The sequence below is a fragment of the Suricata suricatta genome, chromosome 12 (assembly GCF_006229205.1).
Source record: "Suricata suricatta isolate VVHF042 chromosome 12, meerkat_22Aug2017_6uvM2_HiC, whole genome shotgun sequence".
Taxonomy (NCBI): Eukaryota; Metazoa; Chordata; class Mammalia; order Carnivora; family Herpestidae; genus Suricata; species Suricata suricatta.
Window position 1 is genome coordinate 92,354,477 of NC_043711.1, and position 18,774 is coordinate 92,373,250.

General features: G+C 52.3%; 1 protein-coding gene across 2 annotated transcripts; it reads left to right on the forward strand.

Moving 5' to 3' along the window:
- The first annotated feature begins 173 nt into the window (after positions 1-173).
- CD40 (CD40 molecule) lies at positions 174-11,620 on the forward strand. 2 transcript variants are annotated; one of them, XM_029918234.1, is made up of 9 exons: positions 176-297; positions 4,045-4,123; positions 4,424-4,549; positions 4,803-4,949; positions 5,323-5,416; positions 7,976-8,037; positions 10,262-10,348; positions 10,471-10,499; positions 11,058-11,620. In XM_029918234.1, the coding sequence occupies exons 1-9, from the start codon at positions 247-249 to the stop codon at positions 11,214-11,216; spliced, it is 834 nt and encodes a 277-aa protein (XP_029774094.1). In that variant the 5' UTR covers positions 176-246; the 3' UTR covers positions 11,217-11,620. The 2 variants fall into 2 exon arrangements, with proteins under 2 accessions (XP_029774095.1, XP_029774094.1); XM_029918235.1 differs by lacking the exons at positions 5,323-5,416; positions 7,976-8,037 and having other exon boundaries at positions 174-297.
- Positions 11,621-18,774: the final 7,154 nt, after the last annotated feature.

Genomic DNA, 18,774 nt, shown 5'->3' on the forward strand with positions numbered 1-18,774 from the left:
CCCCCCCCCCCCTCGCCGAAAGTTTGTCCTTACTCTCCCGGGAGAATTAGATTCCTAGGAATGTTCAGGGGAAATCCCAGCGCGGAGAGTAGTCAGGAGCCCCGCCCCCCTCACGATGCTGGCCGCGATTGGTCCCTGAAGACCCCGCCCACCTCCCGGGCGGGCGGGGGAGTGGGCACGGGCTGGGGGAGTTACTAGAGGCCCAGTCCCGGCACCCCTGCTCCGGCGATCGGTACCCGCCTCGTCATGGTTCTTCTGCGTCTGCGCTGCCTCCTCTGGGGCTGCTTGTTGAGCACCGTAAGTTGAGTTTCTGCTCCGACCCGACAGGGGATTTGGGGGATTTGAGAGTGGAGAATCGGCAGGGAAGCAATATTTCGGGGAAGGGAACTTCTAGCTGATTTTGGGGGACAGAAGACTGGGGAGAAGGTGGGTAAGGTAGCCTGGGTCCTGGCTGAATGAGAGCGGCTCCTTCTGTGTCGTCCCGGTTGGGGGTCCCAGGTAACCCACGGAGGGCGCATAGTGGGGGCACTGCAGGGAAAGTGCACCTGCGGCGTGGATGGGGTTGGTATTTGGGGAGCCTGAAGCCTTTATTTGGTTAAGAGCCTGGAGTCTGGGTTTGCCACAGAGGCTGGCCACACGGAGACTGGTGAGGGGTTTCATAGATGAGAAGGGAGGCCAGACAAGGGAAGGGGCGGGTCTGGCCGGTTTCCTGTACGTTTAGTATTGTGGACAGATGCCATCCTCTGTGAGTGGTTATCATATCCAGGCCCCCTGGGGCCGCCTTCTTCCAGGGTATCTTGTGGGAACAAGGGTGGGTGCAGAGGCCCAGGTACTTCTTTGAGAAGGCAAAGGGTTAATTAACACTCCCACCCCACCCCGACTTCCAAATCCTGGGTGATCCAACCTAAGAGGAATACCCAAGGCTGCATCTTTGCCTCCTGAGTTTCAGGTGACATAGAGGACCCCTGGGGGAGATGGATAGTTCATGGGACCCAGGAAGGGCTTAGGAGACCAGCAGGGGTTTCTCTGGGTACAAGAAAGTCTCAGTTATGCCCAACCAAGCATGTCTCCGGGATTTTCAGAAGCCCACACTTGACTCACTTTTTGTTCAGATGTATTTTTGTAGTTCCTCATTCTGGAGCCTGGGAATCCCCCCAAGTACCTGCTGTTCTCATCCGAACCTCTCTGGCCTCCCCCTACTTTCAAGGGCTGTAGTTTCTGGCATGAAGTCTGGGAAGGAAAGGCCCATGGAGGCTTCGGGGAGGGGAGTCAGCAGCAAGGGAAGAGAGCCAGTGGGGAAGCTGCTTTGGTCCCAGAACTTTCATTTTCACTCTAAGCAATGGTTCTTAGGGAGAAAGGAGGCGGGGGGGCGGAGCTAGTGAAAGGAGGAAGAGGATTCTTGTAGGAAGACTGGAGGATGAGCCAGGGGATGCAGGGCCAAGGGCGGTCTGGGCTTCTCAGGAGCACACTTCCAGGCTTGGCTCCAGATAGAGACCGGGCTGTGACAACAATAGCAGAGGCTGTTTTTGAGAGCTTCCCTTGTGTCAGGCTCTGAGCAAAATGCTTTACATGCGTTCTTGGTCTGATTTTTTCTACTCCCTTATTATACAGATGAGCAAACTGAGGCTCAGAGAGAGGAAGTAACTTGCCAACGTTCTCATGGCTAGGCAGAACCTGGATATAAATCTACGTTTGCCTGATTCCCGCACCTGCCTCTCCAAGCCTAGGTCCCGAGTTTCTTTGTCAGAAGGATTCGAGCTATGGCGGGCGAGCTGGAGACTGACAAACTTTCAGAGAAGGAGCTGTATTTCTCATGGGTTTGAAAATGGCATAAAGGACTTTCATTTCTCTGGGAGTCTAGTGGGAAAGGCCACAGGGTTGCAGGAACATTCACAGGATGTGGTGGTGGAAGCAACAGACCTTTATACTTCCTTCTCCATTTGGAGTAAGGTGCGTTTCTGTAAGTAATTTTCTCACCCAGGCTGAATGAGAGTCACCAATTAGGCCGAGTCCTGGACAGCCAGCCAGTTAGCCAGGATGTTAGTCATCCAAACAGATAGTCACATACATATGATAATTCAAACTGTCTTTTAATGAGCGCCTACTATGTTCTAGCTACCGTGCCAGGCCATATACATCTACTCATTTTGATTTTCACATTCTGTGGGGCAGGCATTACTCCCAGTTTAGAGATGTGGAAACTGAGGCTAAGAGAAACAAAATAACTAGTAAGTGTTACAAAGTCAAGATTGGAGCTTTACACTGTTCTCAATCCTGTGCTCTTTTCACTGGCTATTCCTCAAGTGTGGCATGATTTTAGGGAGCAGCACATGAATACAGGGCTAAACAACATAGATTCACTTTACAATTCTGTTAAAATCCTCATTTTTTTCAAGGAGGAGGTCTATGGAGCTAGAATATAGTTAAAACCTGTCTAGCACTTGCTAATCCTCCTTTATAATTATCTATAATTAAAAAAAATTTATTTTATTTTTGAGAGAGAGAGAGAGAGAAAGCAAGCATGAGCAGGGGAGATGGGTGGAGGGAGAGAGAGAGAGAGAGAGAGACAGAGAGAGAGACAGAGAGACAGGGAGACAGAGAGAATATTAAGCAGGCCCCATGCTCAGCCCCATGTGGGGCTCAATCCCACAACCCTGATGTGAGCCGAAATCAAGAGCCAGTCGCTCAACTGACTGAGCCAACCAGGGGCCCTGTTAATCCTCCTTTTTTAAATGAAAGCCAAGGCCAGCAAGCATAGCAACCAGCTGGGTTTTAATAACATTGTTTTGCTTCTGTTGAATTTATTTTTAGGGTTACCTTTTATTTATGAGAAGTGATACTGGCTCTTCCCTGATGGCAATGATATAAGGTTTACATGTAAAATAAATGAGTTTAGGGAGCACCTGGGTGACTCAATTGGTTAAGTGTCCAACTTCTACTCAGGTCACGATCTCATGGTTCGTGATTTGGAGTCCCACATTGGTCTCGCTGCTGTCAGCATGGAGCCCGCTTCAGATCCTCTGTCTCCTTGTCTCTCAGCCCCTCCCCTGCTCGTGCTCTCTCTCTCTCTCTCAAAAATAAATAAACATTAAAAAAGATAGAATAAGCGATGCCTGGGTGACCCAGTTGGCTGGGTGTCTGACCTGAGTTCAGCTCAGGTCATGATCTCATGGTTGGTGAGTATGGACCCTGCATCGAGCTCTGCTCTGACAGTGCAGAGCCTGCTTGGGATGGTCTCTCTCCCTCTCTCTCTACCCCTCCCCCACTTACATGCATGTGCGCTCGCTCTCTCTCTCAAAATAAATAAATAAAAATTTAAAAAATCCCAATAGTTTAAAAAAGTAAAATAATTATACTTAAATTAATGGTATGTGGATGGAGTAAAAATAGTGCAGACCAGATCTAAGTTGACAGAGAGGGGGGATATTGAGAGCTGAGTTCACATTCAGATTCTATCACTGTGTGACCCTGGGCAGGTGACCCAACCTCCCTGGTCCTTAGGCTTACCATTTGTAAAGCAAAAAAGTTGGATGTTTTCCTTTCCAGCTCCACAGTCCTGGCATTTCATGAGAGAGGGGTTGGATGATCCGATGATGGGGTTTGGCGAGGGGGAAAGGGATGGGGAGCAGAAGAATAGAAGGAACCTGCCAAGTGCTGAATATAGCCCCAGCTAGGGGCCAGCTGCCCAGCCGGCCTCAGGACCCAGGGGAGGCACTGGAGCCCTCATGTGCTTCTAGGTCTTTGGGAAGAGGAAAGACTCAGGAGTCAAGCCAAAAGGAAGATCTGTTTAGTGCAGAGAATACTGTGATGTCCCAACGCAATCACTTTGTAAAATGCCAGACCAATCCTCTGGGTGCTTTTATAATCACATCCGTTGGCAGTTTAGTTAAAAACAAACACACCAAGTAATATGCAGGCTCCATTTTCCTGCGTTGGATTTCCACTTCAGTTCTAACCTGAGTCTTGGCTGATTTCCACCTTCCTGCCATAGAGGCTGTAGTAGAGGTTTCCGGATCCCCTCAGACTGCCCAATTCTGTTTTTAGGTCCACCCAGAACCACACATTACGTGCGGAGAAAACCAGTACGTGACCAACAATCACTGCTGTGATATGTGTCAGCCAGGTGAGCTGCTGACCCTCCGGCCCCTCCTTGGTTTCCTGGCAGATGCAGACCCCATGTGTCAACTGTAAACTCGAGTCTCATGTGGCCCCTGGGATTTTCCCCATCTCTGCCCTGCGGTCAGAATGCTCTGGGTCCCCTCTCTCTTACCCAGGACCAGGGCTCCTATCTCTTCCACGTCCCACGCCCCCAGACTATGAAGTCTAGAAGGGTCCGAGACTGTCATCTTTGAATCTCCTGCCCTAAAACTCCAGCCTGATAAGCTATTGATAAATGTCCACTTCGTCTTCTGATGTTTTCCAGGAAAGAAACTGGTGAATGACTGCACAGAGTTCACCACCACAGAATGCGTTTCTTGCAAAACAGGCGAATTCCTAGACACTTGGAACAGAGAGAGACACTGTCACCAGCACAAGTACTGCGACCCCAGTGCGTGGGCTGCCGGGGAAGGGGTGCGAGGGAGTCAGGCTGATAGTCTGGCTAATTCCTGACAATGCAGCCCTTGCTTTTTTTATAGCTGGGGTCTGTTCTGATTGGGTGGAGTCTGGCATGTACCGCTTGTTAAATAATCTGATTACTACCCTACTTGGAAGAGGATCTAATAAAAGCAGGAAGTACGAGGAGCAGATGCTCCAGGCATGGCTGGTAAAGGGTCCCCATTCTTCCTGCGTTCTCTGCTCAGACCTAGGGCTCAAGGTCCAGAAGGAAGGCACCTCAGACACAGACACCACTTGCAGATGTGATGAAGGTCTACATTGTACCACCAATGCCTGTGAAAGCTGCACCCAGCACACCCCGTGCCCCCCTGGCCTTGGAGTCAAGCAGGTTGGTAAGTGGCCTGTCTGGGCATTGGCTCTGCGGGCGGGAGAGAGGAGTGGAGGCTCAAGGTGAGGGATTAGGCAATGGGTGCTCGGTCTCGGAGGCGGAGGGACCAACCTGCCTTGGTGTTTCCACTTGGTGAGCAGGAAATGGAACCTTTCTTGTCCTGCGTCCAGCCCTGGGTATCTGCCTTGGCCGGGCAGTGGGAGCAGCGGCGACAGTCAGGGGAGCTCTGGTGTGTGTGTCGGTGGGGGGGGGGGGGGGGGGGGGGGGGGGGAGGATGGCACTTGACACAGTTCTTCTGGCCTTGCCTGTCCACCTGTTTCCTTGAGAGCCGGATGGGTGGTCCAGTGTGATGATGAATGCCACCTCCTCCCTTCCAGCCACAGGGGTCTCTGATACCGTCTGTGACCCATGCCCAGCTGGCTTCTTCTCCAATGTGTCATCTGCTTTGGAAAAGTGTCACCCTTGGACAAGGTACAAGGATCTATCCCTTGTGTTTCCTGCCCTAAGAGGGGTGTGGGGCTACTTCCATTCTGTCCGGCTACCTGTCCTTTAGCCCCTGCTTCCCATGTTCACATGCTTGTGCACGTGGAGAACTTCTAGAGTGTCCACATGGCTGACCAAAAGGCCACTTTTCAGCATTTTTTTTTTTTTGGCCTGCTCTCTCTTGGTGGCAACAGACAGTGCTGATCTCTTCATCTTCCTGGAACTCCCTTCTTGGGGGCCCCAGGATACCTCTCTTGCTTTCCTTCTACTCCTCCTTGCTCCTCCTTACTGATTTCCTCACTTCTGTTCTAGGCTCTACTCCCCAGTCGCTTTGCCCGCCTCCCCTGGGCATCTCATCCATATCCATGGTTCCCAATCAACATCTCCTGTCTAGATCTGTCTCCTGGGTCCCAGACAGACATATGCCACCACCGAGGGTCCACCTCCATGCCGTTGACCCACAGGCACCAAATGGGCTCACTTGCCCGCCCCTCCCACCCTCTGGGAAGACACTCACTGGTGTTTGGGCACTTGTCCCACAGTCCCTCCCTCGCCTCCAAGCCCAAATGAGTTACCAGGTCCTGCCTATCTAGCTTCCAAACGTTTTGGGATTCCTTGTCACTCTCTCCAGTGGTCATCACTGTGGTCTGGGTGGCGCCTCCACCTCCTCACCAGCCTCCGGTCTCTCCTCTTCAGCTGTGTCTCTCTATCCTCTTGCCAAAATGAGCTCTCTACAGTTTATTTCAGATCAAGGTGTTCCCTATTTACAAGGCTTCGTAGCTTTCTCCGCCTTTAGGATGAACCACAGACTCCTTCACATGCTCCACAAACTTGCAGTTCCATTTCCTGACTTTTCCCCACCTGCTACTTGCAATGCCCTCCAGATGCTGTTCATTCTCTTGCATCAAACTCTCCTGCCTGGAATACCTTGAAACACCTGCCCAGTTGCTTTGAATATTTAATTTTTAAAAAATGGGTAAGCGAGGCTCATGAAACTCAAGGGCCAAGTGGGCCCGGGGTGATGAGTTTCTGTTCCTTGGCCACTCAGTTCTCCTCCCTGGAGGCAGCTCTTCTTCCTGTGTGTCTTTCCAGAGACTCTGTGTACAAACATATAAATGCACACGCATGCAAACATATATTTTCTTCACAAATACTAGCATCTCATACGTACTTTGTTATTTGTTTACTGTCTGCCTTGCTCCAGTAGACTGCAGTTTCCTTCAGTGTAGAGACTTGGCCTTTTTTTTTTCTTCCAATGATGCATTCCTTATGCCTAGAACAGTGTCCAATGCTTAGTAAGTGCTCAATAAATCTTTACCAATAAATGTTTATGATAACTGGGGGCACCTTGGTTAATAGAATCGGAGCCCTGAGTTCCAGCCTCCCTGCAGCTTAGAAAGTATGCGACCCTCTCTGAGCCTCAGCGCCCTCACTGGGAGGATGGGAATGACCCTTACCTCACAGGGCATGAGGAAAAGACATGTAGGGGTGTCTTGTAGACGCCTAAGCGCTCTTGTGAACACGCTTTCTTTGAAGCTCCTCACCTTTCCCCACTTTCTATGTTTTTTTTCTTTTTGATGTCCTTTTCTATCCACTCCTCCCCACCCCTCCGGGGACCACGTCTTCATCATCCCACGTTGAGACTCCTGCACAGGCTTCCCAGATGTCCGCTTTTCCATAATTTTTCCTCCTATGAGCTCTCTGGCCAAGTGAGCCATCTCACTGTTTGGGTACCTGGTTGGGTGTCGATGTGACTTACCAGCTGAATCCAGTTGATGACCAGTGATCTGGTTCTAAAAACCCGATTTTCCATAGTTCCCTGATACCGTTTGCACACCCCCCACCTAATTCCTCAACTCTCATGGTCCTGCTCCAGCTAGAGCGTACTGCTGCTCTATGTTTACGCCCTTCAGGGCCACTCAGATTGCCCTTCCCTAGAGGAAGTCTTTCTGGATGAGCCCTTAGCCCAGAGGTTCTCCACTGAGCAATTTTTCTCCCCAGGGGCCATCTGGCAATATCTGGAGACATTTTGGTTGTCACAACTGACGAGGGGCTGCTACTGCCACCAGTGGGCGGGGGCCAGGGGTGTCGCTGAGGGTCCTACGGTGCACGGGACAACCACACAACAGAGAATTATGTGGCCCCAAGCGTCAGTAGTGCTGAGGCTGAGAAGCCCTGCCTTAAACTGAACTCATCAGCCCTCTATTCCAGCCACTGTGGGCTTTGTCTCCCCTTCTCTGAACGGTTCCCAGTTCACTTTGGCCTATGTGACAAAGCATGGCACTCATTAGAGACTCTTCGATGATTTCTCCTCAAAGATGCACATTTTTTCTCTGCCCTCACGACTCCCCTGAGAACTAAGTCTGTGTCATTCCCATAATAACCAGCATAGGGGATTGCACACCATACGTGCTCAGTGAACTTGAACTCGTTGGTTTTGATGGTCTCCCTCTGGGGTTGGAAATGTTATGCTTGGGGAAATGTAAGGTCTCTTTCTCCCCGTGTGTGTCTGTGTGTGCACATGGGCACGCACCTGTCTGTGTACAGGTGTGAGACCAAAGGCCTCGTGGAGCTTCAGTCTGGGACCAACAAGACGGATGTCATCTGCGGTGAGTCTTAGAGAAGGTGCTCTGGCAGCAGGCCGGGAAGGCAGGGAGCTGGTGGGGAGCGCAGGGTCACACGGAGACAGCTGGTGTGGAAAGAGGCAGGCGAAGTGAGAGGGGGCAGTTTGGGGTTGCCGCACCCCAGCTTTGCCACTTACCTGGGGAGCCTGGGCAAGTTCCTTCCCCCCTCTGGGCCTCTGTTTCTTCATCTGTGAAATGGGATGATAACAGTACCTCCTTTCTTAGGTTGGGGTAAGTGCCTGGCACGGGTTCTTGCCCCTTGGAGGTGCTCCACCCTGCACTGCAAGCATCAGCATGGCGTGACACAGTTTCCTCTCAGGGCCTCGGTTTCGATTTTAGAATGGGGAGGTTGGCCCACAGTAGCACGCAGGTAACAGGCTCAAATAGCTGCAGGTCATGTTAATGAGCGGAAGAGTCAAGGGCAAGAAAAATACACTCTCTGCTTTTTCTTAAGACCCACTTTCCTCTCAGCAGGGCTGGGGCTGGAGCGAGGTGAGCGAGGCACTTGTCCTGGACACAGTATTTAAGGGGCAGCAGAAAATGCACTAATCAAGATAAATATCACTAGATACATTTAAAAAAAATCGGGGCGCCTGGGTGGCTCACTTGGTTAACTGTCCGGCTTCCGCTCAGGTCATGATCTCACAGTTCATGGGTTTAGGCCCCGCGTCGGTCTCTGTGCTGACAGCTCAGAGCCTGGAGCCTGCTTCAGATTCGGTGTCTTCCTCTCTCTGACCCTCCCCTGCTTGCACTGTCTCTCTCTGCTCTCAAAAAATAAATAAAAAACATTAAAAAATTTAACAAAAAACCCCCAAAGCTAATGTAAAAAATAAGTCCAGAAAGAACCAAATATCAAAATGTACATACAAGCATGACCCAACCCTGCCTCACTTCCTCAGCCTAATCCCAGCCCTGGTTCCAATAAAACTTTATTTAAAAAACACATCTGCCGGCACCTGGCTGGCTCAGTTGGTAGAGCATGTGACTCTTGATCTCAGGGTCATGAGCTCAAGCCCCATGTTGGGTACGGAGCCTGCTCGATTAAAAAAGTAAAGGGGCACCTGGGTGGCTCAGTCGGTTAAGCCTCCGGCTTCGGCTCAGGACAGATCTCACGTTCGTGGGTTTGAGCCCCACATCAGGCTCTGTGCTGACAGCTAGCTCAGAGCCTGGAGCCTGCTTCTGGTTCTGTCTCCTTCTCTCTCTGCCCCTCCCCCTCTCATGCTCTGTCTCTCTCTGTCTCAAAAATAAATAAAACATTAAAAAAAATTAAAACTTTTTAAAAAAAAAGTAAATAAAGTAAAAATAAAAAACAGGCAGCCGGTATGTGGGCCAGAGCTTGTTGATATGATTTTTCAAAGCATGACATTAAAACATTACCTTTCTTGATTACTGAGTTTTTTTGGTGTTCCCTTAAGTTTTGTTACAAGGTGGATACCTGACTTGCCTTCCCCTAGTTCCTGCCATGCATCTTGGTCTTTTTCTTCTTTTCATTTTCCCGTTTTGGTTAGAGACTTAGGTACAAGAAACACTTAACTTTCTCCTCCATTTGTTTATAATGAAGGCAGCAGACATCAGTGTTGATGGGCGTCAGCATCAGGCTGGGAGTCGGGAGGGATGGGGCGTGTGGGGAGCCGGTAGAGATGGCTTATCACTGCTCAGCGCTGGCGAGGGGTGCCAGGCGGGGCTGCTTGCCCACTCGGGCTGGATCTTCCAAACTTCTAAGAGAAACCAGATATCCGAGTTTAAATACGCAATCTCCCATTAAAATTTTTAAAAATGTTATTTATTTATTTTTGAGAGACTGAGAGAGACAGCGTGAGCAGGGGAGGGTCAGAGAGAGGGAGACACAGAATGCAAAGCAGGTCCAGGCTCTGGGCTGTCAGCACAGAGCCCAACATGGGGCTCGAACCCACGGACCATGAGATCATGACCTGAACCGAAGCCGGACGCTTAACCAACTGAGCCACCCAGACACCCCGCAATCTCCCGTTTTAAAGAGTTGGCAAATATTTCGAGAATTTTTTTTTTCCCAATGTGCTGGTCACACTAAACACACCTGGCCACATTTTCTCAGGGTTTGACTCCTGTGATAGAGCTGAGCTCAGACACTGAAGGATTCGAGAGTTCAGCAGGGTGCAGAGTGGCTTCAGGTATGGGGGCAGGGGGCCGCTGGGGGGGGAGGCCGGCACTGAAGTCTTGATTTCTCCAGGTCTCCAGGATCGGATAAGAGCCCTGGTGGCGATCCCCATCACAATGGTGATTCTGCTCGCTGTCCTGCTGGTGTCGGCCTATATCAGTGAGTCCCCAGGTGGGGAGGTGACGAGGGAAGTGGGGAGAAGCTATGGTAGAACTGGCCCCTGTTTCCCCGTTGGCTTTGCCAATTCCCCATCCCATTTTTTTTTCTCTCTCTCTCCCTAGGAAAGGTGACCAAGGGGCCAGGGAATAAGGTAGGTCAACCCTGGGAACCAGCTCAGGGTTTTGGTGAACTGGAAAGAAAGCCTGACTCACGGCTGCCTCTATGGCAGTGACACTGACTCCGAGTCTGCCCCTGTGGCCAGTGGGGAGGCAGCAGGATTAGCTCCTCTCCTCTCACCCCTACCCCCCCGCTTCCAGTGCTGTGCCCAAGGGCTCTTCCCATTCACTCCCCTATGCCACCAACATCTGGCATCTCCGGAGCTCACCTCCTCATGGAGCAGCTCTGGCACCATTGGTAAAATCTGACATTTGCTCTTCTTTTACCCATTTGACATGTGGGGAGCCACGTCTCTGGGTCCTTGGTCAGGGATCTGGGGTGGGGGCTGGGAGGGGCTCCTTGGATCCAGTCTCCCACTCTGGAAGTCTCTTGACACTCTCTGTGTGGCCAGCAGGGGGCAGGAGGCACCCATTGAATCAGCACTGACCTTTTGGGAAAGGGGAAGGGGCTTGTGTGTGTGGGTGGGGGTCCCCTTCTGAAGGATGAGCTCCTCAGGTGTTTCCGGGGGTAACCTCCCGCCTTGGCTCCCCAGGTCATCCAACCTAAGAAGTGTCAGATCCCTGTGGAGGACTTGGAGGATCCTATTCCCCTCTACTCCATTGCTCCGGTGCAAGAGACCTTACATGGGTGCCAGCCGGTCACCCAGGAGGACGGCAAGGAGAGCCGCATCTCCGTGCAGGAGAGAATATGAGGCGGGGTGTACCCGGGAGCGTGGCAGCGTGGGAGAACGGGCACGTGCCGGAGAGCGTGGAGCCGCTGGAGCTGCAGAGTGAGGGTGCGGGGCACCCCGGCCTGCACCCCTGTGGTGCGGAAACGGAACCTTCCACCCCAGCCCTGGAGCCCATTCAATCTCCCGACTTGCTTTTAAAGGCGGAGGCAAAAGTTGGCAGGTGGGGGGCACAGAGTCATATCCACCACCGGGCCTCCAGTGCCCGGAGATGTATCATGGCGGTTCCGACAAGTCCAGGAAGACATATCCACGAATATCCATCGCAGTGTTGTTTGTGACATGGACAACTGGGGGCCGTTTAACTGGCCAGCAGCAGGGGACTGGCTAAATAAAATCATAATATATTTTATACAAGGTCTTAAAAACACTGTTGTGAAAAAAAAAAGCAAGTTGCAGAATGATGGGTATGAAAACTTTTTTTTTAAGCTCACACACCCCAACAGTATGGGTATGTGTACATACGTAAGGTATCAGTGTATATGTGCATACAGCAGGTGCTCGGGACAACACGCAGAAAACACACAGCTCCGGGAGTTGTAACATCTGGGTTGGGGAAGAAGGGCTGGGAAAGGGTTAAAGGGAGATTTGGTTCCCCCCCTCCCCCAAACGGAGAGTGAGTTCATGTAATGCTTATGTAATTAAAAAGTCATCAAACATGTATCAAGGAAAGCGGGGGTGGAAATGCTGGATGACATGAGCTGTTTCACTTGCTGTCAGGCTCACAGAATTAGGGCACTTTCTGAGGATAATAAGAATGTCCCCAGGCTGCCATCCTTCCAGGGCGGTTTCCATGTGTGCTCACATTTGGCATTGTGTTTGCAAAGCACTCTCTTCATTTTACTTATGTTCACAAAAAAACAAAACAAAACAGCCTGGAGGGCAGTCAGGGTTCCACATCCCTCTTGAACAGAGGTGAAAATGGAAGCTCAGAGAGGTGAAGTGACTTGCCTGTGATCACACAGCAATTCTTAGCAGCGATACTCAGAGCTCCCCTCTCTTGGTCCTGTGCTGCTTCTTCCAGATCTTCTTGGTCTCTGGAACCTAGTCTGTAGCTTCTTCCTGGGGAGCGCCTGGGCCTCCCACTTCCTTCTGACCTCCCAACTGCTATGGGAGCTGCTGCTTCTTGGTCAGATGGTGCCCCCTCCCCCCCAGCAGTATCTGAGGATAAAAATAAACCATCCTGTTCTCTTTTCCTGCTGTGCCAACTGAGGGGGAGCCTAGCCAGGAGGAGAAGCAGATGGAGTGGGAGCAGAGGGGAGGGGAGGGGAGGGAGGAAGGTTGGAGGACAAGGAGAGGGAAGAACTATGCAAAGCCCCTGCACAAAGATTCACTGCGAGAATGAGACTGCGCTGGTTTAACCCAGGGACCTCAACAAAAAGCTGCTTTGGATTTCCCAGTGTGTCCTCCTGGCTGGAAGGTGGGGGTGGGGGGGGCAGGGGCGGAGAGGGCTTGTCCTGGAAGGAGACTGTGAGGGCAGCTACAAGCCAAGAGAGGGGCACCTGGCTTGGCAGCCTTCCCAGAAGCACTTGAAGAACAATTTGGAAGCACCAGGTGGAGACCGTTCGGTTTGGAAAGCGGAACAAAGTGGTGGGGTCGTGGGTTGGGGGGAGGGGAGCTTCAGGACCTCACCCTTATTCTCTACCTAGAGTCCGAAGACTAGCATCACTCACTTCTGTGCGTGGCAGTAAGGTGGCAAGAGGCAAGAGACCCTCCTCTGTTACCTACCGTCTGTGTGACCTTGGGTGTGTCATTTCCATCTCTGACCAGCTCAGTTCCCTTATCTGGCAAACAGAGATCATAGATAGATGGTATTGAGTCTTCTTTGTTTTCTCCTGGGTCAGAGGTTTCTAATCTTGAACATGTGTCAGAACCACCTTATCAAAACCAGACTTATTAAAAAATTGCTGGGCCCCATGGCCAGTGTTTGAGTGAGTCTAGGATGGAGCTCAGGACTTTGCATTTCTAACAAGTCCCCTAGGGGCTGCTGCTGCTGCTGGTCCAGGGACCACACTTTGAGAACCACTGCCCGCCCTCCCTCGGCATCCCTATTTCCAGATGAGCAGTGGCTTTCCTATGAGGAGCACTGGAGATCATTGCCTTGCGGCTTCCCCTGGTATTTGGTGCAGGTGTGCGTGGGTCAGATCTACCCAGGGGAGTTAATGACCCAGAATATTCTCCACTAAATAGGAATAAAAGGTGGAGGGTAGATGTTCCGGCCTCCTTGCACTTGGGAGGGACAAGTCTGAAGGGCAGTGTAGGTTTCCTAGGAGGCTCGAGCCCCCCGGTGCCTCTCTGCCATTGGCTCTCTTCCCTCCCCTGTGTCACTCCCCACAGGTGCTTCTTGAGTTCGACCCCCCGAATAAACTACCTGCATTCCTTCCTTGCCACAGAGTCTGTTTCTGGGAGAGGTTCCCCCTAAGAGCCAGCAGAACTCACGCATGAGATGGTACAATTTTGTGTATCTTAGCATCCCTGACAAAGGGAAGGGGTTCTGCAGCAAGTTCTGGGTTCTAAATGGAGCTCAGCCAGACACTTTCTGTGTCACCTTGGGAAAGTTACTCTCTGCTTCTGGAAAATTTCCCTCCCGATGTGTAATGAAGGGCTGGTGCCCTAGGAGTTCTAAGGGTCCCGCCAATTCTAAAAATACATGAAGAAGGTCAACCCGCACACAATCTGAGTGAGTGGCTCTGGCCTGTGCTTGGAGGGTGGGTGTGAGGTACGTATCAGCCAGAAGGTGGAGCCAACGTAACGCGAGAAGACCCTGGCGGCCGGTTTTTGCGGACTTTTCAAGCTGCATCCCAGCCTCACTTTGGAGAGAAGAGGCCTTTCCTCTCTCAGGCCCCATAGGTCTGAGCCTCTTGCAACCTGTATTCTGCAACTTCATCCGTTGCCCAGTGGAGGCCTCCCTCTCCATTACTTCCTCCACTGGACGAGCATCAACTGCATTCTTACTGTGGCCTCATCCCTAGCTAGGGTTGTGCACAGTGACCTATGAGTGTGCATGGATTCGAGTGCTCACTATGTACTAGGTACAATGCTAAGAGCTTCCTATGCATTCTCTTAGTATGTAGGGCGAGCCTACATAAGGCACAGCCTCATAACCCAATTTACAGATGAGGCTCAGAGGTGAAATAACATGCTAAGGTCAGAAGAGTTAGGGCTGGGATTTGGGCTTAACTGGGCTGACCCAAAGCCTATGGTTCTTGCCCCTGTACAGGGGCTATAGAGGGAGGCCGGCCAGGTCAGGATCAGGACGGCAGAGACTGTGGCAAAGTGGGGAGGCTCTGCCTATCTTGGGGGACAGTGTTGATCAGTCCTTTCCAATGTTGCCCTGTAGGAATGGGGGTTGTATATTGCTGAGAACCCAGATTTCCCTGTGAATTCTCCCAATGTTGAAATGCTACCAATTCCAAGAATTGAAAAAGTCCGTGAGACCCCAAGGAAGCATGTCATGGAGGATTAGAATTTAAAAGCGACTGGGAAGGACATCGTGTCTGATCCTTTTATTTCATGTAAATGGAAACTGAGGCCCTGGGAAGGTCCGGAACCGAGTTAGGCCAAGCGTCATAGGGAGCTTGTCTCTTTCCTCCGCACCCCAGCCAGGAGGCTGGAGGGTGCTCCTGGGGGCTCAGGCCCCACCAGTATCTAAGGTATTAAAGCTCTAGGACTGAAGGAATTGCCTTGGGCCTGGGGCTGAGCTGGGTCTATGTGTCCTTTTTTTTTTTAATGTTTGATTTATTTTTGATACAGAGAGAGACAGAGCATGAGAGGGGAGGGGCAGAGAGAGGAGGAGACACAGAACTGAAGCAGGCTCCAGGCTCTGAGCTAGCTGTCAGCACAGAGCCTGACGCGGGGCTCGAACCCACGCACGTGAGATCTGACCTGAGCCAAAGTCGGAGGCTCAACCGACTGAGCCACCCAGGCACCCCTCTATGTGTCCTTTTAATTCTGCGATGCACCCCACTCCTGCCCCCTGGCTGCACCCCGCTCCTGTCCCCTGGTGGCACCGTCCCCTCCACGCATCCAGTCCCCCCCATCCCTAGCAGGCACGCACATACCCTCCCCTTCAGCCTTCAGGGCCTGTGGTGGATTCCTTGGGCAGGAGAAGTTATTAAAGACTCTGCCCCAAAGGATTTCTCTCCCCCAGAGTGATTCTGACACAGAAAATTACAAACCCACCTGCAGGGATGGGGAGATACAGTTTTAATTTGTGAAAAAAAAAAAAAAGAAAAAGAAAAAAAGAAAGAAAAGAAAAAAACCCACACGCTGTGGTCCTGGAGTCTGGGGGCCGAGGGAAACTTGGGGAGGCTCCTCTGAGAGGGTGTGGCTCCGTTAGGGAGAGGGGCTCTGGGAGGGGCTCCGCGGGGTCAGCCAGCAGGTTCTGCCCAGACAGCTGGGGCCACTAGGAGGGGAAATCGCGCGTCCATTCCTATCCCACTTTCTTCCCTGGGGCTCTCTGCCTCTCTCCTTGCAGACTGGCACGTCCTGCCAGGCTTACGTCCTCAGCCGGTTTCCAGCCTCTGCCTCCTTCTAGGGCTCTGCCCGCCCCACCCACAGTCCCTGCCCATCCCTCCACCCCCCCTCCCTGCGGTCTGCCTCCTCCCTGCCCACCCACCTCCTTCCTTCTCCCGGCAATTCCATCTCCCCTTGTTCTCTTTCGAGCAAGTATTGTTTTGGCTAATTATGACAATCATACCTGCGCACTGCACCACCCTGTCTCAGCCATAAACATGAAAATAAGACCACCTGTAAGCCTCCCCTCCTCCCTCACCAACCACAAGTTACAGGTCCTTCCAGACTTGTTTTCTGTGCCAAAAATATGCTTTTAACCTGGGCTATTATTACATACACTGTGTTGTAAGTGGCCTTCTTTGCCTAGCAGTATATGGTGGGTGTCTCTCCATGCTGATAAATATAGATCAACAACATACTTTTTAAGTGGTGCATAGGACTCCATGCAGGGCCAAGCCCCATTCACCTAAGGATTCCATACGGATGGACTTTTATGCACGTGACTTCTCTCTTTCCTTGAGTCCCTACCTGCCTCTCCCTTTGCCTCTCCTCTTTGTGTCCGCCCCTGCTCTCTTGTTTTCACCTCCAGGGACCCCCCTCTTTTCTCTTCTCCTGCCCCCCATTTCTTCCAAGCCCTCATCCGGTGGAGGGGGGGAATCGGCGGTGTTTAACACCCGCTCCCCCGTGTCAGACATGCGTTGGCTCATTAGTGCGCCTGTCCCCCCAAGTGCGGCAGGCAGGAGCCACAGTGGCAGTGGAGAGGCCTAATTGAATGTAACTAATTATTCACTCCCTTAAATGGGCCTGGGAGGGACAGAATTACTCACTCTGAACTGGGGAGACAGGGAACTGGCCGGCTGGCAAACAAATCCCGGGGCCTGTGGCAGCTCTCCGCGGAATACTAATTAGGCAGGAGCGACTGGGTACACGGGAACAGAGAGCCTCTAGTGTCCCCCTCCCCCCTGGGAAGCTGAGGGCAAGGCTTGTGTGACCATCACCAGAGGCCCGGTCTCCCTGGCCCCCAGGGAAGGGTTAATGTGAAGAGGGGGCTGGAGGAAGGCAGGGGGGCTAATTCGTACTGAGGAGGGGGGGAGCACAGTGGGTGGGGCCTGCAGGGGACAGGCTGGGCTGGGGCTGGGTGGCAGGGTGGCAGGACACCTCAGTCCCACCCAGCGCTGAGGGGACTGGCTGGCTCTCAGGAAGGTCCCCTCTACGCCCCAGCACCCCCAGGGCAAGACCCTCTGCTAGAGCCTGAAGCTCACCGCAGCATGTGGGCCCGGCAGCTTCCTTGTCTCCAATGAGGAAAACAGGTTCAGAGAGGGGAGCGGTTCCTCCTGGCTCAGAGCCAGCTTGGGGACAGAGCGGGCTTCCTCCCATACATCTACAAAGCGCCAGGTCCTAACCGCTAGAATGACCCAGGCCACATCCCCGACCAATTACATAAAATGTCTCTGGGCTGGGGGGTGTGATGCTGGTAGTTTAGTTTTTTTTTTTTTTTTTTTCCCAGAGCTTCCTGGTGATTCTAACGTTTGACCAGGAACTGAAAACCACTGGCTTTGCCCTGAGTTCGCTACTGGAGTCTCTGCTCGGCATTTTTGAAGTTTTGTGAATTTTTGCTGTTGGTGGCTTCCCTTCCTTCATTTACTTCTGTCTTCTCATCCTGCTGGTCCCACATGACCTCCATCCCCTCGCCATGCCTGTCACCCCCAGGAGCAGGAAGGAGGGGGGCAGGGGGGACTGTGTGCTTCGGCCTGATACAAGTGACTTGGGTCGGGGAGGAAGGAGAGGGAACAGGACCTGAATGTGGCCCCACGGGGCTCTGGGCTGCACCATTCCAGGCTGTTCCTGGAGATCAGAAATGAGAGGTCAGTTAGGGATTGTGCAGAAATGGAAAGAGGGGCAAATCAGGCTATGGAGAGATGCAGAAAGAGGCGCGTGTGCATGCATATGTGCGTGTGCATACGTGTGTGTGCATGTGTGTGTGCGCGCGTGGGCACAGTAATCATGATTCTGTTACCATTTATATGCCAGGCACCTTTCATGTCATTTGATCCTGATGACAACCCTTGAGGGGAATATTACTTATCCTCACAGCTGAACAAGGTGAGGCTCAGAAAGCTTGAGTTAGTGGCCCAAGGAAACGCAGGACAACCGGTATCCAATTTCTGGCTTGCCTGGATTCCAAATCCCACGTTCTTTCTTCCACGCTGCTGCAATTTCGCTACTGCGTTTGTAATCTCTTTCTAGCAGGTGTTGGTGTGGGCGTGCTACTATTCTTCGTGTGTGTGTGCATGCGTGTTAGGTGTGTGTGTGTGTGTGTGTGTGTGTGTGTGTGTGTGTGTGCGTGCGTGCTCTCCCTTCTGAAAGGGGCTAGATATCAACAAGCTTCCCACTCCATCCTAGCACAGTGCCTCCTGCAGACCAGTGAGGGGGGCGGAGGCAGCCGCTCCTGCTTCTTGGCCGCTCTTCCGCTCAGGGCTCAGTGGGAGAAGGCCTCCCCTGGTGACGGGGCTGGGGCCGGCAGCAGGTGAGGGGAGCGGAGAAAGGCGGGTCATCTTGCCGGCAAAGTGACCACTAGCCTTGTTTGTAATAAAGGTGGAGATAGGGCCCGACTAGTTCCAGGACAGGGACCTTCCCCCTTTTCCGTGCTTTCCCGCTGCCCCTTATCCTTAGGTGGAAGGGAGAGAGATGGACAATAGCCACACTCACTCCTCCCCCTCCACCCTCCCCAAGTGCAGGACACTCTGTGGGAGCTTCATAGAGGGGCAGCAAATTTATGAGCCCAACACAGATTCCCCAATCACCTCGCCGGGCAATCCATCTTTCTGGAGCCAGGGACGAAATGAAATTATCGTGAAATAAATCTGTGTAGATGATGGAAGTACTGATGGGGGCGGGGGCGGCAAGGAGGGTGAGGGGCAGAGGAAGCTGGGGGCGGGTGGGGGGGGGCCATCGGCGGCCACGCCCCCTTGGCTAAGACCCAGAGAAAGGACTCTGCTGACTTTCC